The sequence below is a fragment of the Delphinapterus leucas genome, chromosome 1 (assembly GCF_059928025.1).
Source record: "Delphinapterus leucas isolate spDelLeu-1000000601 "Yukka" chromosome 1, BTC_Dleu_Yukka2, whole genome shotgun sequence".
NCBI lineage: Eukaryota > Metazoa > Chordata > Mammalia > Artiodactyla > Monodontidae > Delphinapterus > Delphinapterus leucas.
Window position 1 is genome coordinate 172,243,175 of NC_143129.1, and position 18,097 is coordinate 172,261,271.

Here is an 18,097-nt window from a genome sequence, read left to right on the forward strand (position 1 = left end):
TTTGGCTGCACCACATGGGATCTTAGTTCCACGACCAGGGATCAAACCCGTGACCCCTGCCTTGGAAGCGCTGAGTCTTAACCACTGGACTGCCAGGGAAGTCCTTTAAGTTCTTAGTTTTGATATCATTGTGCTATGGTTATATAAGATGTTAATATCATTTTTTTAATTGAAAATTTTATTGAGATAATTGTAGATTCACATGCAGTTGTAAAAATAATGGAGATCCCTTGTATACTTCATCCAGTTTCTCCCAATGGTAATCCTTTGCAAAATTATAGTATAATATCACAATCAGGATACTAATATTGATACAATCTACCTATCTTCTCCATTTCACTTGTACTCATTTGTGTGTATGTGACATCAATTTTTTGTAAGTCTTAAATCATTCCAAAACAAAAAGATTTTTTAAAAGGGTTGATGAATTGGCACAATTGAGATTCCCCATCCCCACCTCCTCTGAGAAAGGGGAAGGGTCCACCACCGTGCCAGCTTCAACCATCTCTGTTACTCCCAGCCCCTATAGGTATATAAATATGTGAAGCCTGGAGCATGTAATTTCTAGGGGCCATTCCAGCAATAAAATGCTATGAATCTCTGAAAAAAAAAAAAAAAGGTCGATGAAATGTCACAGGCGTGAGGGGAGGAACCTACATCAGACCACCTCAATTTCCTTTCCAACCCCCCTCAACACCTTCCCATCACATAATAAACCCAAACTCTTTACAACCAAGGCCTTTTAGGCCTTAAGTGGTCTGCCCTGCACCTCTCCAGCCGCTTTTCTTTCCATTCTCCCACTCCCTTGCTGTGTTCCAGTCACACTGGCCTCCTTGTAGTTTCTCAAAGTGGCCAGGTCCTTTCTCATGTCAAGGTTCCCTCTGTCTAGAATTAGCGCCTTCCTAGAGACTCACAAGGCTGCCTCCCTCACTTCAGGTCTGTTCAAATGTAGCCTGCCCAGAGGTCTCCCCTAACCACTCTTTTTATTTACATCCTCCATCATCTTCTACCCAGTTAACTTTCATACCACTTAATCAATGCTCGATGTTATATATATGTTTGTTTACTAAATGTAATCCCCATGAGAGTAAGTATACCCAGAGCTTAAACAGTACCTGAAATACACTAGCTTTCGATATTTATTAGATGAGAAACTAGGTAGATGTTACCTATTCTATTCTATTCTTCTAAACAAAGGCTTTTTAGAAGTTTCCTGTAAGAATGCGGAAGCCAGTGCTTGTCATGGACCTACTACATGGTATGATCTCATCTATTTTTTTTTTATTTTTTAAAAATGTTTAATTTTTATTTTTTTATTATTTATTTTGGTTGTGCCAGGTCTTAGTTGCGGCAGGTGGGCTCCTTAGTTGCAACACGTGTGCTCCTTAGTTGCAGCTCGCCAGCTCCTTAGTTGTGGCCAACGGGCTTCTTAGTTGCAGCATGTGTGCTCCTTAGTTGCGGCTTGAGGGCTCCTTAGTTGTGGCATGCGAACTCTTAGTTGCGGCATGCATGTGGCATCTAGTTGCCTGACCAGGGATTGAACCTGCATCCCCTGCACTGGAAGGCGGATTCTTAACCACTACACCACCAGGGAAGTCCCCAGTATGATCTCACTTAATTCTCAATAATCCTGTGTAATAGCATTATCTCTATTTTGCAAATAAGAAAACGGAAGCTCAGAGAGGTTAATGTACAAGCTCAAGTTCAACAGTACAAGGCCGGTCTGAATTTAAAGCCCTTTTGTCATCTCTAATAGCTGTTATGGCTCAATGGGAGTCAGTCTAGGCTGAACCCACCAGTCTGGACAATTATATGCTTCTAGCTTGGATGAAGGAGATGTATTTGTGCAAGAGATCTCAAACAGTCTAGACATCTTTTATACTTAACTCCTGGAGGCCCTCCTTGGACCTTACTTTGATATGTCAAAACCTCCACACTGACCACAGCCCTCCAGATATGCTCTGGTCAGTGGCATATATTTTGAAAGACTGGACCAGGATACTGGATTAACATATCTCAAACTAAGCTCCGTGGCCTGTAATCGCTTTTCAGAACTTGCACTCACTGACTTCATTTGTTGTTGCCATCTTTGAAAACATGAGAAAAGTACAGCCTTGAAAATTATAGACCAAAGCCTATCACTTCTACAGAGAACACTTGATATTCTGGAAGGATAGGAGACTTCCCCAAATTTATACTTCCATATATTTGCCCCCAAAATATGATATAAGGTATAACTGGGGGGAAAAAAAAGACCCTTGGATACCCACTGATCACATAAATCCAGGACTATGGTGCTTTACAGAGCTATTAAATAATCTTGTCAACTTTTGCTTGACCTTTTCCTTCTCCTTGGATGATTAATTTTTACTGTGGATGAAAACGATGGAAACAAATGGCATTTCCTCTCTGCTGCGGAGCACACAATATTCTGCCTATACAGGGGCCACCTGCCTCACATCGTGGATTCAAGGCTGCCGAATCTGACTTCCACTCTTTATCCCCCATGGGTTTGTGTCTCTGAAACCATTTTCTTTAGAGCACATCATTTTCTCTTCACCTCCATCACCCTCACTAGCAAATGATTTTTTCATAACAGATACCTCTTAGGATGTCCCAGCAAAATTACAAATTAAAATTTGCTACAGACTTCCAGGTTGGCTTGCAAACAGCTGTAATTCTGACAAAAATTCACAAACACCAGACGCCACTCAACTATCTCTACTTGCCATCCCCTCTCCAACTGCTTCATTTCAGGTCACATCATCTTACATCAGGAGTATGGCAAAATGTTCCTGGTGCTTCTGCCTCTGGCCAGTCTTGATGCCCCTGGTACCCTGCTGCTAGGAGGAGCTTTCTAAACACAAAGGAAACTGATAATCATTTGACCATTTGTGTCATAATAACTTCACTTACATTATTTTCACTCTTCAGAATAACCAAGTCACATAGGAATATCTATCCCTGCTTATCAAAGAAACTGAATTCAGAGAAATTAAGAAACTCACCAAGATCGGAAGGTTATTAAGAGCCAGGGCTGGGATTCCATCCCTGGTCTCTGTGGCTCCAGAGCTCGTGCCCTCCCCATTACAGCCAGCGGCTTCCCACAGCCTTCCTGCCCTGCCCCCAACACTGCTCTCGGCTCCAGACACAACTTAACATCCTTCTTCCTGCTTCCATACCTTAGTGATCACTATTGCCTTGTCTGAAATGACTTTCCTCAACCCTTTTCTTTGCCTGGTTCACTCACGACACCGACATTTAAATCAAGTGAGTTTTTTGTCATCAACTGCCGCCGCCCCTGCCCCGCCCCCTGCAACACACACACACACACACACACACACACACACACACACACACAGAACAGCCTGAGCAAACCTCTGGCACACCATCCATCAGTTTTCTAACCTGCTGTATCCTAAAGTATGGGGTGGGTACATGGACACAATACTAAATAATATTGAATCGCAAAGTGAGAAGGGTATCCCCTTTCCATTTCTCTTTTAATCTCTGACTACAAGGAGGAAGTTTCAGTGCGGTGGTGGTGATCAGGTGGTGGTGAAGAGCACGGCCCCTGGAGCCAGACTGCCTGGGTTCACTCCCTGCTATGCTACATAATAGCCATTGACTTCTCTGTGCCCCAACTTCTTCATCTGTACTACACAGATAAGAGTATAAATGGGGTCATTCCAAGGATCAAGAGAGTTAATAACATTAACTCATTACCTGCCCAGGGTAGGTGCTCAGGAGCAGATAATTACTATAGTTCTCTTTAGCTCCTCTCTGACTACTGCTACTTATTCTTTTTTTTTTTTTTTTTTCGGTACGCGGGCCTCTCACTGTTGTGGTCTCTCCCGTTGCGGAGCAACAGGCTCCGGACACGCAGGCTCCGGACGCGCAGGCTCCGGACGCGCAGGCTCAGCGGCCATGGCTCACGGGCCCAGCCGCTCGGCGGCCTGTGGGATCTTCCTGGACCGGGGCGCAAACCCGTGTCTCCTGCATCGGCAGGCGGACTCTCAACCACTGCGCCACCAGGGAAGCCCTGCTACTTATTCTTGAATAGAGCAAGCCTCAGGCCCAGAGCCTTTAGCAGGCAACAGAATCTAACCAGCTACTGATACTGATGTTCCATTTATAGTAGGATATAAAGAGATATAAATTTAACAATTCAGTCCCTTTAAAATAAACAGGGAATAATACAGGTGGTACCTGGATATGGCAAAAAAATAATAATAAAAGCAGTATTGGAACGAATAAAGTTAGAGAAGTATACTCAAGTGTTCACACACATACACACACACACAGGTAACTATGCGAGGTGATAGGTGTGTTAGTTAACTTGTAGTAATAATTTCACATGTATACATATATCAAATCATCACATTGTATACTTTAAATATATATAATCTTATTTGTCAATTATACCCCAGTAAAGCTGAGGGAAGAAAAGCTGTGGAAGCATATTGTTGATTTATTCACTTGTCTCCCCCACTAAACTGGGAGTTCCTCGGGGACACAGACTAACTTTCATTGCTGTATCCCCCAGATCCCAATACACTGCAGGCCCACAATATGAATTTGCTGAATGAATGAGTTACAGAGAAGTACACAGCCTAGTTCAGTAGTTCTCAAAGAATGGTTCTTGAATCAGTAGCCTCAGTATCAACTGGGAGCCTGTTAGAAATGCAGATTCTCAGACACCACCCCAGATCTACTGAATCATAAACTCTGAGGGTGGGGTCCCAGCAAGCTGGTTTTTACAAGTCTTACAGGAGATCCTAATGCACTCTTAGGTTTGATCATCACTGATCTGTAAGACAAAGATACAGAGCAGGGCTGGAAGACAGCCAAGACAGAAGCCAGAAAGCAAGAGCAGAGGTGAGAGGAAGCTGATCGCATGACAGCAACTCTGTATCAGGACAGACCCGCAGGCTGAGACGCTACCAGGAAGGGCAAAGATCCTATCGTGGAAAAGATTAGTTCCTTGTGGATCTATCAAGTTCCAGGCCAGGAAACCAGGCCATCTGGGTTGGGCTTGGCTCTGCCTTTAACCAGCTGTGTGATCCTGAACATGGCCCATTAGCTCTCAACCTGTTTCTTCACCCATCGATGCTCCACTGAGAGGGTCCTGCCCTTCAGGAGTGTTCCTCCATATTTGGTGCGGGACTCTCCCAGATGATTCTTTCACTCCTTCTCTAAGGCCTAACACCTCTCCCCCCATCCTTACTCTCCTGCTTCACTGAGGAAATGGAAGCTCAGTCAGAAGAGAATGTCCATGGATCTCCATCCCACATCCACCACCTACCAACATCTACACCCACATACTCAGCCTCTTGACTTACCAGCCACAGTTCTACCCAAACTGAACCCCTTCACTTGTGTGATAAAAGTAACCCCTCTCGCTTATTCAAAGGTATTGCTACAGCACATCTCCCCTCTCCCACATCAATTTTTTTTTTCCTACTGGACTTTTCCAATCACCAGAAAAAGCTATTTCACCCATCTTTGCTCCCCTTGACAGCAAAACTCCTCCTAAGAGCTGTCTATACCAGCTGTCTCCAGTCACTCTGCTCAGGCTGTCACCTCTACCACCCTGCCAGCACCTCTCCAGTCAAGGTCCCTAGTGCCTCCAGGTTGAGAAATCTAATGGTCAATTCTCAGCGCTCGCTTTACTTGACCCACCGGCAGCACTTCCCTGAGCTCATCACACCCTCCTCCCGCACGCGTTCTCACTTGGCTTCCAGGACACCAAACTCTTCTGTTTTTCCTTCTACTTTACTAGTCCCTCCTTCTGAGTCTCCTTTGTCAATTGCTCTTCTTTTCCCAGACCTCTTAATGCTGAAGTACCCCAAGGTTCAGTCCTGGGTCGTCTTTTCACCACACCCACTCCTTTATGATTTCATCCAGTCTCAAGACTTTAAATATGGATATCCTGATGCTGAAGACCCCCAAACACATGTGCAGCCCAAACTCCAGACTCTGGGCTGCCTATTCCACATCTCCCCTTGGATGATTAATAGATGTGGTAATCATGTTCAGAATGGAATTCCTAGTTTCCTGTCGAATCTGCTCCAAACACAGCCTTCCCTATCGAAATTAATGGCAACTCTGTATTTTCTGTTGCTTAGGCCAGAAATTTTAATCATTCTTGATTTCTCTTTCTCTCACATCGCTCATCCATTCATTCAAAGAAATCCTGCTGGTTTACCTTCTAAACCTATTATCTGACCATTTCTCACCACCTCCAATACTGCCACCATGTCAGACCCAACATGATTGGATTATTGCAATACTTTCTAACAGGCCTTCCTGCTTCTACCCATTCCCCCATATTCCAGTCTCAAACAGCAGAGGTTAGCTTTAAAATGAAAGTCAGATCATGTGATACGTCTGCTCTAACTCTTCAGAGTGATCCGTCTTACTCACAGTGAAGGCCAGAGTCTTTGTAATGGCTTATGAAGCCCTACACAAGCAGTTTCCTCACCCGCTTACCTCTCTGACCTCATCCCCTCCTACTCTGCCCGGCTCTACTGGTCCCTGTGCTACATGCCCCTCTGGTGGAGGGCCTTTGCTCTAGCTGCTCCCTCTCTGGAAAGCTCTACCTCACAGATCCATTTGGCCAACTCTTACCTCCTTCAAGTCCTCTCAAACCTCACTTTTTCAATGAGGCCTACCCTGACCACCTTCCCCACTCTACTTTTTCTTTTCTCCACAGCGCACATCATTTTATGACATACTTTATAATTTACTTGTCTTGTTTATTATCCATCTCCTTCCACTAGAATTTAAGCTCTACGAAGGCAGAAATCTTTTGTTCTTTTTGGCCACGCCATGCGGCATGAGGGATCTTAGTTCCCCGACCAGGGATCGAACCCATGCCCCCTGCAGTGGAAACAGAGTCCTAACCACTGGACCGCCAGGGAATTCCCAGAAATATTTGTTTGTGTTTGCTGATATAGCCTAAGAACTTTAAACAGTGCCAGGCATATAGTAGGCACTCAAAAACTTTACAGAATAAATGACTTAAGTAGGACACATTTTTTTAGATAGCTACGTATCTATTTAGTATATTTACTGGAGAAAAATATACTAAAAGTAGGGGAATTCCCTGGTGGTCCAGTGGTTAGGACTCAGCGCTTTCACTGCCGTGGCCCTGGGTTCAATCCCTGGTCGGGGAACTAGGATTCTGCAAGCTACATGGCATGGCCAACTAAAAATATATAAAGTAATATAATAAACATGTCAAACCTGTAAATTCAGTGACAGGTCCTTTTATGACTTTTAAAGAAAATATCTGGTAAATAACAGTACTTCAGAAATAAACTAGAGGTGGTTTACAAATTGAGAAACTCTGCCCGCTATATACAGACAGGCAAATTCAAATCCTCTGCCATTCTAGAGGGCCTTCACAGCATAAGGGTTGCATCCTAGAACTTTCAAACCTGGCTGTGCACACAAATCATCTAGGAAGGCTGTTACTAAAAGGATTCCTACTTCTCCTCGAAGCTCTTTGGGGTTGGGGCTGGAATCTGTATTTTAAACATATGTCTCAGGTGATTCTCCTGCAACCAGTCCAGTGCTGGGCAAGGATTAGGGCTTAGGGACTGCTGGACCAGATCACCTCTGAGGGCTCTTCTAGCTCAGAAGTTCTAACTTTGTGATTGAAACACAACTGACTACCCTGGAAAGCAGGATTTTTCAAACTGCAGATTTAATGGGTTAGAACCAGCATCAGGAAAAAAAAAAAAATTAACAGAACAGACTATAAAATGAGAATGCATTGCCTCGAGTAAGGGTATTGTTTCATGAAATATTTTTCAGAGGTGAGTATATATGTATTTAATAAAGTGGTGATATAAAATTTGTGTGTGTGTGGCAAGGTGCTGTTGTCAAAAAACTCTGAAAGCTATTGTTGTTGAGAGAACAACGAATCTCAACTTTCAGTGCTGCAAACTGCTAAGCCCCACAAAGTTCAAGTCTCTGAGTGGAGTTCAGGAATCTGCATTTTTAACAGCTGACTGATGCAGGTGGCCCTAGACCACACTTAACTGAGCTCTGTGAACTCAAACCCGCCCCCAGGACCCAACCCATGCAGTGCTTTTCAACACTGGGGGAGGGGGAAGAAGGGGGTTGGAATGCCCTGGGAAGGAGCAAATCCCAACCCTCCATTTTTTGGGTGGTGCTAAGGGATGATCTGGAAAAGCATAGTTAATATCACTGCACTGTAATATTGGGGAGGAGCCCTATTTTGTTCTTTATAACATTAAAAAGGACACTGGATTTTTTTTCTACCTGAGAAGTGGGGGAAGGAGGAACGTGTACTTTTTGTCCACTTTAGCAGCAAGGACTGTATCTGTCTGGTTCAATGCCATGCTTCAGGGAGGTAAGCACTCAAGTATTTGCTGAATGAATAAGGAGAGAAATGCTGAACTGAGAGAACAGGAAGCTGTGCCTGGTTCCTCTCCAAGTTACTGTCATTCTCAATGTCCAGTTTTTTGAAAACAACCCCCTGAATCTGAGCTTACTCAGCGCCTTTACAGTGAATAACCCTCATCCTCATCTTTCCTTTCCCAGGAAAGAGAAGCACTCAAGTCTCAGAATAAAACCTTACGTTTAAGCCTACCACAGACCAAAAAATATATATTCAATAAATATGTAATATTTACATACCGATAACAGCTCCTACTACGTGATTTACATATACTACCTTTAATTCTTGAAAATAACCCTGAAAGGTAGGTGTTGACCTATTTTACACAAGACCTTAGACCCAGAGACGTTGGCTGACTTGCCTGAAGTCTCACCCAGGTAGTAAGGGGCAGTGTTGCTGGCTGTGCCCTATCTGAGCAACAAGCTGGTCTCGGAGGTCAGACACTGGGAGCGCATAGTGAGACACAGCCTTGTGCCTGAGGTTACAGAACATGAGTTACAAAATGCACACACCTCCCATTCTCAAGAACTTTCTTCCTATAACTCAGTAGTTACTTGGGTGTTTGTCCCTGTAGACCCAGTCTTTGAAAAGTAAAGACCAACTCCATTTCTATGATTGTCAGCCCTCTTGGGGACTTGGAGAATGTAGGCTAGCATTTTGTGGGCCTGTCAACCTAATTTCAAGGAAAATTTAATGGAAGTATATTTCAAGGGGCAGATGTGTGGTTTAACCTTATTACAACAGAAGCTATAAAAAGGTTTAACCTTATTACAACAAGAGCTATATAAAACTGTACAAAAAGACAGCGGTCTCTATGTCCTCGTCATCCTAACACCTCATAGTTATGAAAACTAAATGAGATAATATGCATGTCAGGAAAGAATCCCAACCAACATCTGGGAAGGCATACCCCTCTCCCCCAGGTGATCGCCTGGACCACCGTCCTCAGGGTAACAACTATTGCACAGCTATTTCCTAACATGAGAGTTGGAAAAGGGGTGAAGTGGCAGCGGGTGGGACCTTTCGTAGAAAGCAAGTCTACACTATCTGCCAGGGACCTGCAGCGGATTTGAGACGCTTAAATTCCAAATTCTGTGCTCTTACCCACTGCGATATACCGTGTATTGATTAAGCAGAAGCAGAAGCCGTTTTTTTTCTTTTAATAGGTGCTTTTTAATTAACCGATGGTTTTCAGTTATTTTGGAGTACAATAAGAAATTTGGAATTTTGAAAATAGAGAGATGTATAAACCATATTTCATTTCCTCATAGAATTACACCCCGTTTTTTACATACAGATCCATAAGAAATTGCACACATAGAAAACAATACAGGAAGCAGAACCAATCTTTAAAAGCAAAAAACAGAAATACACTACAGGAAAACATTTCCAGAGGCAGTCACCACAATATTAAAAGGGTTAGAAGTCATGTTATCAAAGCAATGTGTTTAGCGGGGTAACCGGGAGAGTCTAGAACATCACTTCTGCTTAGGTCGTCGAATGCCTTTGCCTTTTAAGCTACTTTCAGATTCCAGGTAACTGTTGATATATTTATTACATAACAAGTTAAACCAATAGTGATAAATATAATCCTAAATCATGTTATACAAGGCCCTTAATTGGTACAATCACGCATTATTTTTGTTCAGATATGTAAAAACACAAGCCATCTGCATTTGTTTCCGAAGCCTTCCTGCACCTGCACCTTGAACAGTCAAGTTCGGTCTTCCTGGAGCCCCCAGGTACCTCAGGCTGGATTCCCCTCTGACAACCACAATCTTGGTTCCCGTAACAAGCTGCTCTTAAGGCGGTACTGTACCCCAGGCACCAGCTGGGTCCCCAGCGGCAGGCAGTTTACACTACTTGCGGGTGGTTTCTGGGCCCTGACCTCACCACTCACCTAGGCGGCCTGGGCCTTAAGCCTTTCAGACTCAGGCCCCTCTGGCAGCCTACTCATTGTAGCCTTTCCTCACCAGTCGGCTAGAGCGCCTCTGTGTACACATGGAGTTTAACAGGTTGGGACTAGCGGGTGGTTAAGCTGGAGGAAAAGGCAAAAGCACAAAACCCAATAGGCTTTGCTATAGAGGGCAAGAGAGGCTGAAATTTGCTGTTACTTGCCTATGGTCACGACGCTGGCAGAAGCAGAGCAGAAATTATATAACACCTTCGAACAGCTTTAAGATACAAGAAGCTTACACACACTCACTGGACAGAGGGCCAAGAAAACAGGATGACAGTGCTTCTACCGGGGCAGTTCTATGGAACTGACATTCCTGACACTTGGTGCTGGCTGCATGGATTAAGGTAGTATGGCCTATACATCTAAAGGATGGCATGTTATGAAGCCACTGTAATGACATGAGAACACCCTATGTTAAGAGGAGAAAAAAGCACACAGATTATAGCTATAGTTTCCTCTCAATTTGTTTTTTTTTTTTTAAAAAAAGGCCGGAAGGTAACATGAGCCATGTTTGTGAATTAGCATTTCCAATGGAGAAACTGTCTTTAGTCTTGTGATTCTCATGCAATCATTTCTGACTGAAGTTATCTGGCACATTTTCTACCTAACAGCTCAAAACAGTAACATATGCACATGTATGATTTCCTGTGACTACACTTCCCTGGCTGGATTTTGATCTCTCCCATCCGTTTGGCTATCCGATGTGGATGACGTGCCAGCACCCTGGAACAACAGCCCACGTGGTCCCTCCCTTTCTGCCCTAGTTCCCCTTCCTAAACTCTGCCTCGCCAAAACAGCTGGAGCCTCCAATGGCAGGCTCTGCGATCTGGCTCCGCACAGGCCTGACCTGACTATTCCCTCGCTCCCTCTGGCTGTGGTCTCCCTGCTGCTCCTCAACCAGACTGGGACCTGCTAGCGTTTGCACAGCTGGCTAGCTAGCCCACCATGTAGCTAAAGTCATCAGTAACCACCCTGTAACTACCCCCATAGCACTTCACACATTTGTGATCGTCCCGAATGGCGGAATATTTGATACCCTTGACCTCCAGTAGCCCATAGCAGCCCTAGTTACTGTGATAACCAAAAGCCCACCCCCACAAATATCCAAATACCCCAGGACGGGGAGGGGCAACACTGCCCCCGTTTGAGAACTCTACCCCAAAGGGTAGTTGCAGGACTACAACATTCATTCAGCCAAGCAGCATCTAGCGTTCCCGAGCCTGAAACTGGGACAGACAGATGCCCGCCAGGGACACTACCTTATTCTGGACAACCACATGTAGCGTGGGTCCAGAGTCACCTAACATCTACCTAAGTTTTCATGGGCAGTAGCTGAGGAAATGAGAAAAACCACACAGCAGGAACTTCATAAAACTAAACTTATTAAAGAAGTCTCCCTGTTATGCCTTCCCTCTCTGTTTTGACCTTAGGAGGCGGTCAGCGCTTCTACTCTTTAGTATGCATACATATCACCTACAGATCTTGTTAAAGGAATTCGGGTCTGAGGTGGGGCCTATAGGAGTTCTAACAACCCCCAAGTGATCCAAGCAAGCTCGACCCAAACATCACTGCTTCAGACCCTGTGTGACATTTGTCTGGAAGCCAAGCTTCTCATCAGAGAGCGGGTAAGCTTTCCTGGCACTGCTGCTCTAAACTGGTTAAGGAAGCCTCCTCACCTGTTCCAGTTCCCAACATGTTTCATCACTCACCTAAAACACCACTGCTAGAACTATGAGTAAAATCCAGCGAGTCTCCAAACTCCCTAGGGCTTTTTTCCCTCTGGGCCAGAAGCCCAGGCAGTTTAATTTTTAAATGGGAAGTGAAGTCAACTGAGTACACAGTACAGCAGGAACAAATGGAGGGTGGGCAGGTGTACACTGTTAAACTAATTAGTACCACAAGCTTAAACACAGCTGCATGGCAAATGGCTAACAGTAAAGAGCACAAGGACGGCAATACTATTAGGACTTCCACTTTCTACATTTCATTTTCCTGCAGTGCTTTATTTAGATGAAGCTAGCATACACTCCCACCTCTGGAAAATATACTGACTTCCCACAGCAGCTAGCACCCAGTCCTAGTTAGCTCATATATTCACCAAGTTACTTTGTTCTCTAAGATGTTTATTCCAGTAGTAGTTGTTAGTGTCATTACAGATGTTAAACAATGAGGTGCACCCACCTATAAAAGTGAAGCTGAATCACAAGAATTGGGCTCGTTCACAAGTCTTTACTCCATTTACAAAGTGGTGGCCCACAGTAAAAGACTGAGAAGTGAATGCACATTGATGTTTTAAGTGAAACAAGTTTATGCTAGCACATTTCATGATTCTCTCCTTTAAGCATCTGGATCTGATGCCTAAGACTTTATCAGGAAGACTAAGTAGTATCTTCACAAAAAGTTGGGCATACCAAATAACTTCAAGGTTTAAAAATACCTACGAAGGCAGCTATTAAATTAGAGAACCATTTAACAGCAACGAAAAGGTGGCCCAGGGACAACTGAACTCATTAGTCACAAGTGAGTAAATTATTGAGTTAACCTGTGCTCAAAATTTAAACTATGAACCACTGGCCAAGTATTGTGTCCAATAGAGAAATGGTGGCTTTTGAATGTCACTGCTTCAGTGACCTGGTAAAGTACAGGCAAGACACGTTCCACTTTCGCACCAAAGGGGGAGCAAACGGGTTAAGAGTAACATTTCTCACAGATGGTAACACAGAATTAATCCCTTTTGAGCACTATGTGCCTGGTACAAGTTTAAGCATCCTGCAAGTATCAAACCGTTTAATCCTGAGGGATATAACCATTATTGCCTTCACGACACATACGGGGAAGCTGAGGCAGATTTAAACACAGCTAATAAAATGCAGGGCGAGGAATCACATCCATGCAATGTGTCTCAAAGACCACTCCCTTTCTCTACTTATAGTCTCATCAACTCTAGATTCTCATTTTAAAGGAAAACTGAGTCCAATATTTAACCCCAAGCACCACACCAAAGCCTCTGATCCTTTCAGACATCGTTGCTGGTAAAACCTCTAATGAAGAGCAGAATCGCTGAACAGAGGGGAGCCCTGCACCCCACTTTAATCAAGGCTCTAAATTCAAACCCAGCCCCAACCATTCCCTCCCCTCTACAGTCAGTTTCCACGGGGTCACTGCACCACAGCCTGTCAACAAGGGTGTGGTGAGCACAGACAGTGCTGCGGAAGTTCTCAGGTTTGGATCTGCCAGGAAACACTGGCATCCAATCAGGGGTGACAGGGTTGTTACCAGCTACTCCCATCGAAGCTTTAAGTGGCTTGAGGTCCAAGGACTTGAATATGGCCAGGCTCCTTTCACAGAACACACAACAGTAATTGTACATTTCACTGAAAACTTTTTATTAGCCTTTTGGATAGAAACGGGAATTTACTTGCCAGGAAGGATGATCCCATCATACTGAAAGAGAACAGATTTTATTTTTTCAGAACAGGCGGTTAACAGTAAAGACTGCAGCAATGGCTAACGTTCAAGAATTCAAATCAGGTACGTGAACTTCGGCTTTGAATCCCATATCCCCAAACAGGAAGCTGGCCATCTTTAACAACTGCTACACTATGCTCAACTGCACTATACCCTGAGAAAAGGGGCTCCTATTAAAGCCATATTCCTCCCCTTCCAGCTATCTGCATTCACGGGGCTGGGGAGAAAGCCTGGTTCTGGGTGTTCTTTTAAACCACCAACCCTGGAAGCCCATTTTCCAAGTTGCCCAAATGTTCCACCTTTAAAAGAGCTACCCACCAAAGGGTGCTAGACTTTGCATCCCCGTATCCCAACTCCATTCACCAACACCACATTCCACCACTTCACCTGAGACAGATCAAGCTTTACCTTCTGCTGGAACCAGCGCATGGCCTCCTCTTTGCTGATTCTGTGTTTGGCCCCAATGCAGCCTGTCCTGCGCTTCTTGTCTGCGATGCTGAAACCTGGCCTACCCAGCACCTGTCCCAGGAATAACCAACAGTCACCTAGCCAGCTCAGAGTCAAGAGCAGACGGACAAGACTCACACATTGGAGTGACTGATCTTCAAGAGTTACCTGGTGGCTCAAGAGACCGATGATCTCAGTGTCTGATGGAACCTGCACCCTAGATGACACATGGCCTTCCTATACACTATAGGTCTGCTCTGGAGGCTGGACTTGCAGCTCCTCCCCGCTCCCCTACCTAACTTCCAATGGTAGCTAAGGATTCACCACTGCCCCCATACCCCAAAGCACTTTTATTTTAAAAAAAAAAAGCAAATAAATTTTACTCCAACATGTGCATTGTAGAAATCTTAAACTTTCAAGAAGCACAAAGAAATAACTATTTCTCTCCTCTGCTTCAGCTCACAACTGCTTCTTAAAGGTTTGTCATCCCCCGTGAGCACCCAACTCTCACCACCATTTCTCTGGATATTCAAATCTAGTATGAAGACTGCTGCCATCCTTCAGGTTCATACTAGTCAGGACTTCAGGGTTTTGCCATTTATTTACTTTGGTGGTTGGACCAAAAAAATGGTCACGTCTCCATTAAAATCCCCATCCTGAGCAAACAGCCCCATCGTCAAACCTGCTTCCATGTCCTCTGGATGGAAGCCACCCCATTCCCAGAGTCTAAGGGAAGAAGCAGGGAAAGGGCAGCCTCAGTGCAGCCAACCCAGACGCCAAATGCAACCCCAATACCGTCTCTCAAATTTTCAGTTCAGTGGCTGCATGGAACCGTTTCCTTCGCCCACCTTTGAGCAACATCAATGCTTGCTAGCTAGATCCTAGACCGTAAACGTCACGGATCTTGTCCATCTAGTTCACAGTGCTATATCCCCACACCTGCCACTAACGAGGTGTATCTTCCCAAGGGAGAGAAGACAGACAACACTCAGAGCCCCAACCCAACATGTCACCATCAAGATAGCACATACGAAATAAAGGAGGAACAGATTCCACTCTCACAGACCAGGAGTAGAACAGATTAAGTATTCATACCACATAGAAGTCCAGGCCGTAGATACCAATGCTTGGGTCATATTTGATCCCCAGATCGATGTGTTCTTGGATCCCAAAGCCAAAGTTTCCAGTGTCTGAGAAGTTATTTTTTCTTAACTCATACTCTCGCACCTGAGGGAAAAAAAACGCAGCAATCACTCCCCGTCACCTCTACCCCGCAATAACTAGCTCAGCTTGCAATACTCAGGGCCCCCAAGACCCAATTCAATGTAATTTGGCCAGCAACAAAATCCGATATTCCCACTACACCAAATCACAGCTGTGGACTTCATGTAACTACTAACTTTCAAAGGGAAGGGAAAAAGCCTTCAGAAGTTCAAAAAGCCAGAAGGCAGAACACTGAGTGTAACCACCACCACTGTAACCGTGTGCTAACTGGTGCTCTTCAGTATTATCCCACGGAGGGATCAGCCGCACCTTCAGGCCCTTCTCCAGGATTTCTTCTGCCTTGGCCCCACGGACTGTGCAATGGACGGCAATTTTTTCATTTCTTCTGATGCCAAAGGATCTGACGGTGTATCTAGCTGCAGGCAGGGGTAACAAGGAGTCAGCTGTTATCATACTCCCACTGCACTCCCCTCTTCCCCAGAAAATCATCTCCATGACTCCAAAGCGACATTAAGTATCCATCCACGTTCTAAAGTGATGTTCTAATCAGTGTCAACTTCTATCAGTTAATCAGATTCATTTGTAACACAGAAACAGATTTTCCAACTTCCAAGTCACTCAGCCATACTTGAGCGATTAAGACCTCAGAGCCATAATGTCAAAGTCTCAGGGAGGGCAAGTTCATAACCAGTACAAGCTAAAGGAAAATGACCATGCATTCTACTAATAATGTTTATTAATAATAGCTAATATTTGCTAAAACCTTATTGTATCCCCATTTCACAGAAGCCGTGAAAGGTTAACTTGCACAAGATCAGTTGGTAGTAAGAGGCAGGCTGTGATTCCAAGGACTTGCCATATTCCATTACCCCAAAGCAATGAAACTCTAAAAACAAAAAATGTAATAACAGTAATGCCTACACTGTGCTTGGTATGCAGCAGGCATTTCATATAACCTATCCTGTCCCCCGCGATCTTGTAATGCAAGTACCACCATCCCCTGTATGCAAATAAGGAAGCTGAGGCCCAGAGAAGCCAAAGTCACAGACTAGCAAGTGATGGAGCCGGGATGCGAACCAGGTTAGTTTAGGGACACAGCCCTGTTCTAGCTGTAGCCTATGTAACCCTAACTGCTAATCAAGCCAAATACCATTTTCTGCATTCCCAACATTTCCACACTACCTCATACTCTCGTTACTTGCAAAAACCTCTACTTGGGCTAGTCTTAGCTTAATCTCGGCTCATACAAAATCTGGTATTCCAATACCACTCCTATGTTGGAAGGGAGATACTTCTTGGGAAGCTCAGGAAGGCAATGCTTTAAAGAGATATCACCTTCAAAATGGGTACAAAACAGGCTCGACAGCAGGCGAGGTAAGAAACATCCCGACATCCCCAGCCGCCAGCCCTCTCCCTGCCAGCCACGACTCACCTTTGGAGAACACAGGAGTCTGGCCTGTGAGCTGCTCCAGCACCTTGGCTGCCCGGGTCAGCCTGTCTCCACTCTCCCCCACGCAAATGTTGAGGCAGAGCTTGCGGATGCGAAGTTCCCGCATGGGGTTCTCCTTCTCCCCTTGATCCTGCTGCAACAGGGAAGCGCAGCCGTCAACACACACAACCCCGCCAGAGCTGCCAGCCTAATATTTATACTTAGCGCATTTCCGCTCATCCCAAATAGTCCCGAAAGCCCTAAAGGTTCAAGAATTAGCACCATGTTTGTGTGGGAAGCACCGAGGAAGACATCTCGGGGTCTTGTTTTCTCCTTCCCCCACGCACGGAACGGGTGAACAGAAACAGGACAGGTACCGAGTGGAAAAGTTACAGACAATGCGGGTGAACCCCAAGGGGCTCAAAGTGTAAGGTGACGGAGGGCGCCCCGTTACACGGCCGGTGAGGGGTGAGAAAACAGCACGTGGCTGGGCAGCGTCCCCCGAAGCCTGGCCTCTCCCCCGAGGAGGAACCGGCTGAGGCTCCCCAGCACCAGGCAAATTTCAAGTCCCGGGGCCCAGCAACAGGTCCGAACCCCGCGTCCCAGACACCCCTCCGATCGCTCCACTGGCCCTCGCTGCAGCCTGCGGGCCGTGCTTCTTGGCCTCCCGCGGCTGCCCCGAGCCTGCTCCTGGGAGGATGGGAGGAAGGTGACACGGTCCAGCTCCGCGCCCTCGGCTCGTATGGCTCTGCCAGTTTCGGCACGGCCGGCATCGCGGGCTCCGTTCTCCTCGGGCGGCGGGAGAGGTAACCCCCGCAGGCTCCGCCGGCCGTGGATGGAAGCGGATGAAGGGAAGCAAACCCACACCTCGGCTACTCACCGCCATGACGGGAAACAGGAAGAGAAAGTGAGACTTCTGAGCCAGGGCCTTATGGGCCAGAAGGCGGACCCTTTTCCCAGGCTAACCAGCGAGATGAGGGAGAGGAAGAGAGGCGCGTCTGGAGCCGCGTAGAGTCGGCTTCCCCCTCGTGGACACAGATGTCAACTGCAAGTGACGCTGGCTGACCACTGGGGCGTGGGCTTATCCAAAAACCGGTTTTTAAAGCTCCCTGAACTGGCATTTCCTTGAATTTCCGGT

The 18,097-nt window shown here is 45.6% G+C and overlaps 1 protein-coding gene across 2 annotated transcripts; it reads right to left on the reverse strand.

Moving 5' to 3' along the window:
* Positions 1–13,760: 13,760 nt before the first annotated feature.
* On the reverse strand, positions 13,761–17,962 carry RPL11 (ribosomal protein L11). 2 transcript variants are annotated; one of them, XM_022551928.2, is made up of 6 exons: positions 17,840–17,962; positions 16,963–17,113; positions 15,840–15,946; positions 15,402–15,533; positions 14,268–14,378; positions 13,761–13,835 (listed from the first exon to the last, which is right to left on the reverse strand). In XM_022551928.2, the coding sequence occupies exons 1-6, from the start codon at positions 17,843–17,845 to the stop codon at positions 13,806–13,808; spliced, it is 537 nt and encodes a 178-aa protein (XP_022407636.1). In that variant the 5' UTR covers positions 17,846–17,962; the 3' UTR covers positions 13,761–13,805. The 2 variants fall into 2 exon arrangements, with proteins under 2 accessions (XP_022407636.1, XP_089755331.1); XM_089899205.1 differs by having other exon boundaries at positions 16,963–17,110; positions 17,840–17,864.
* Between the last annotated feature and the right edge of the window lie 135 nt (positions 17,963–18,097).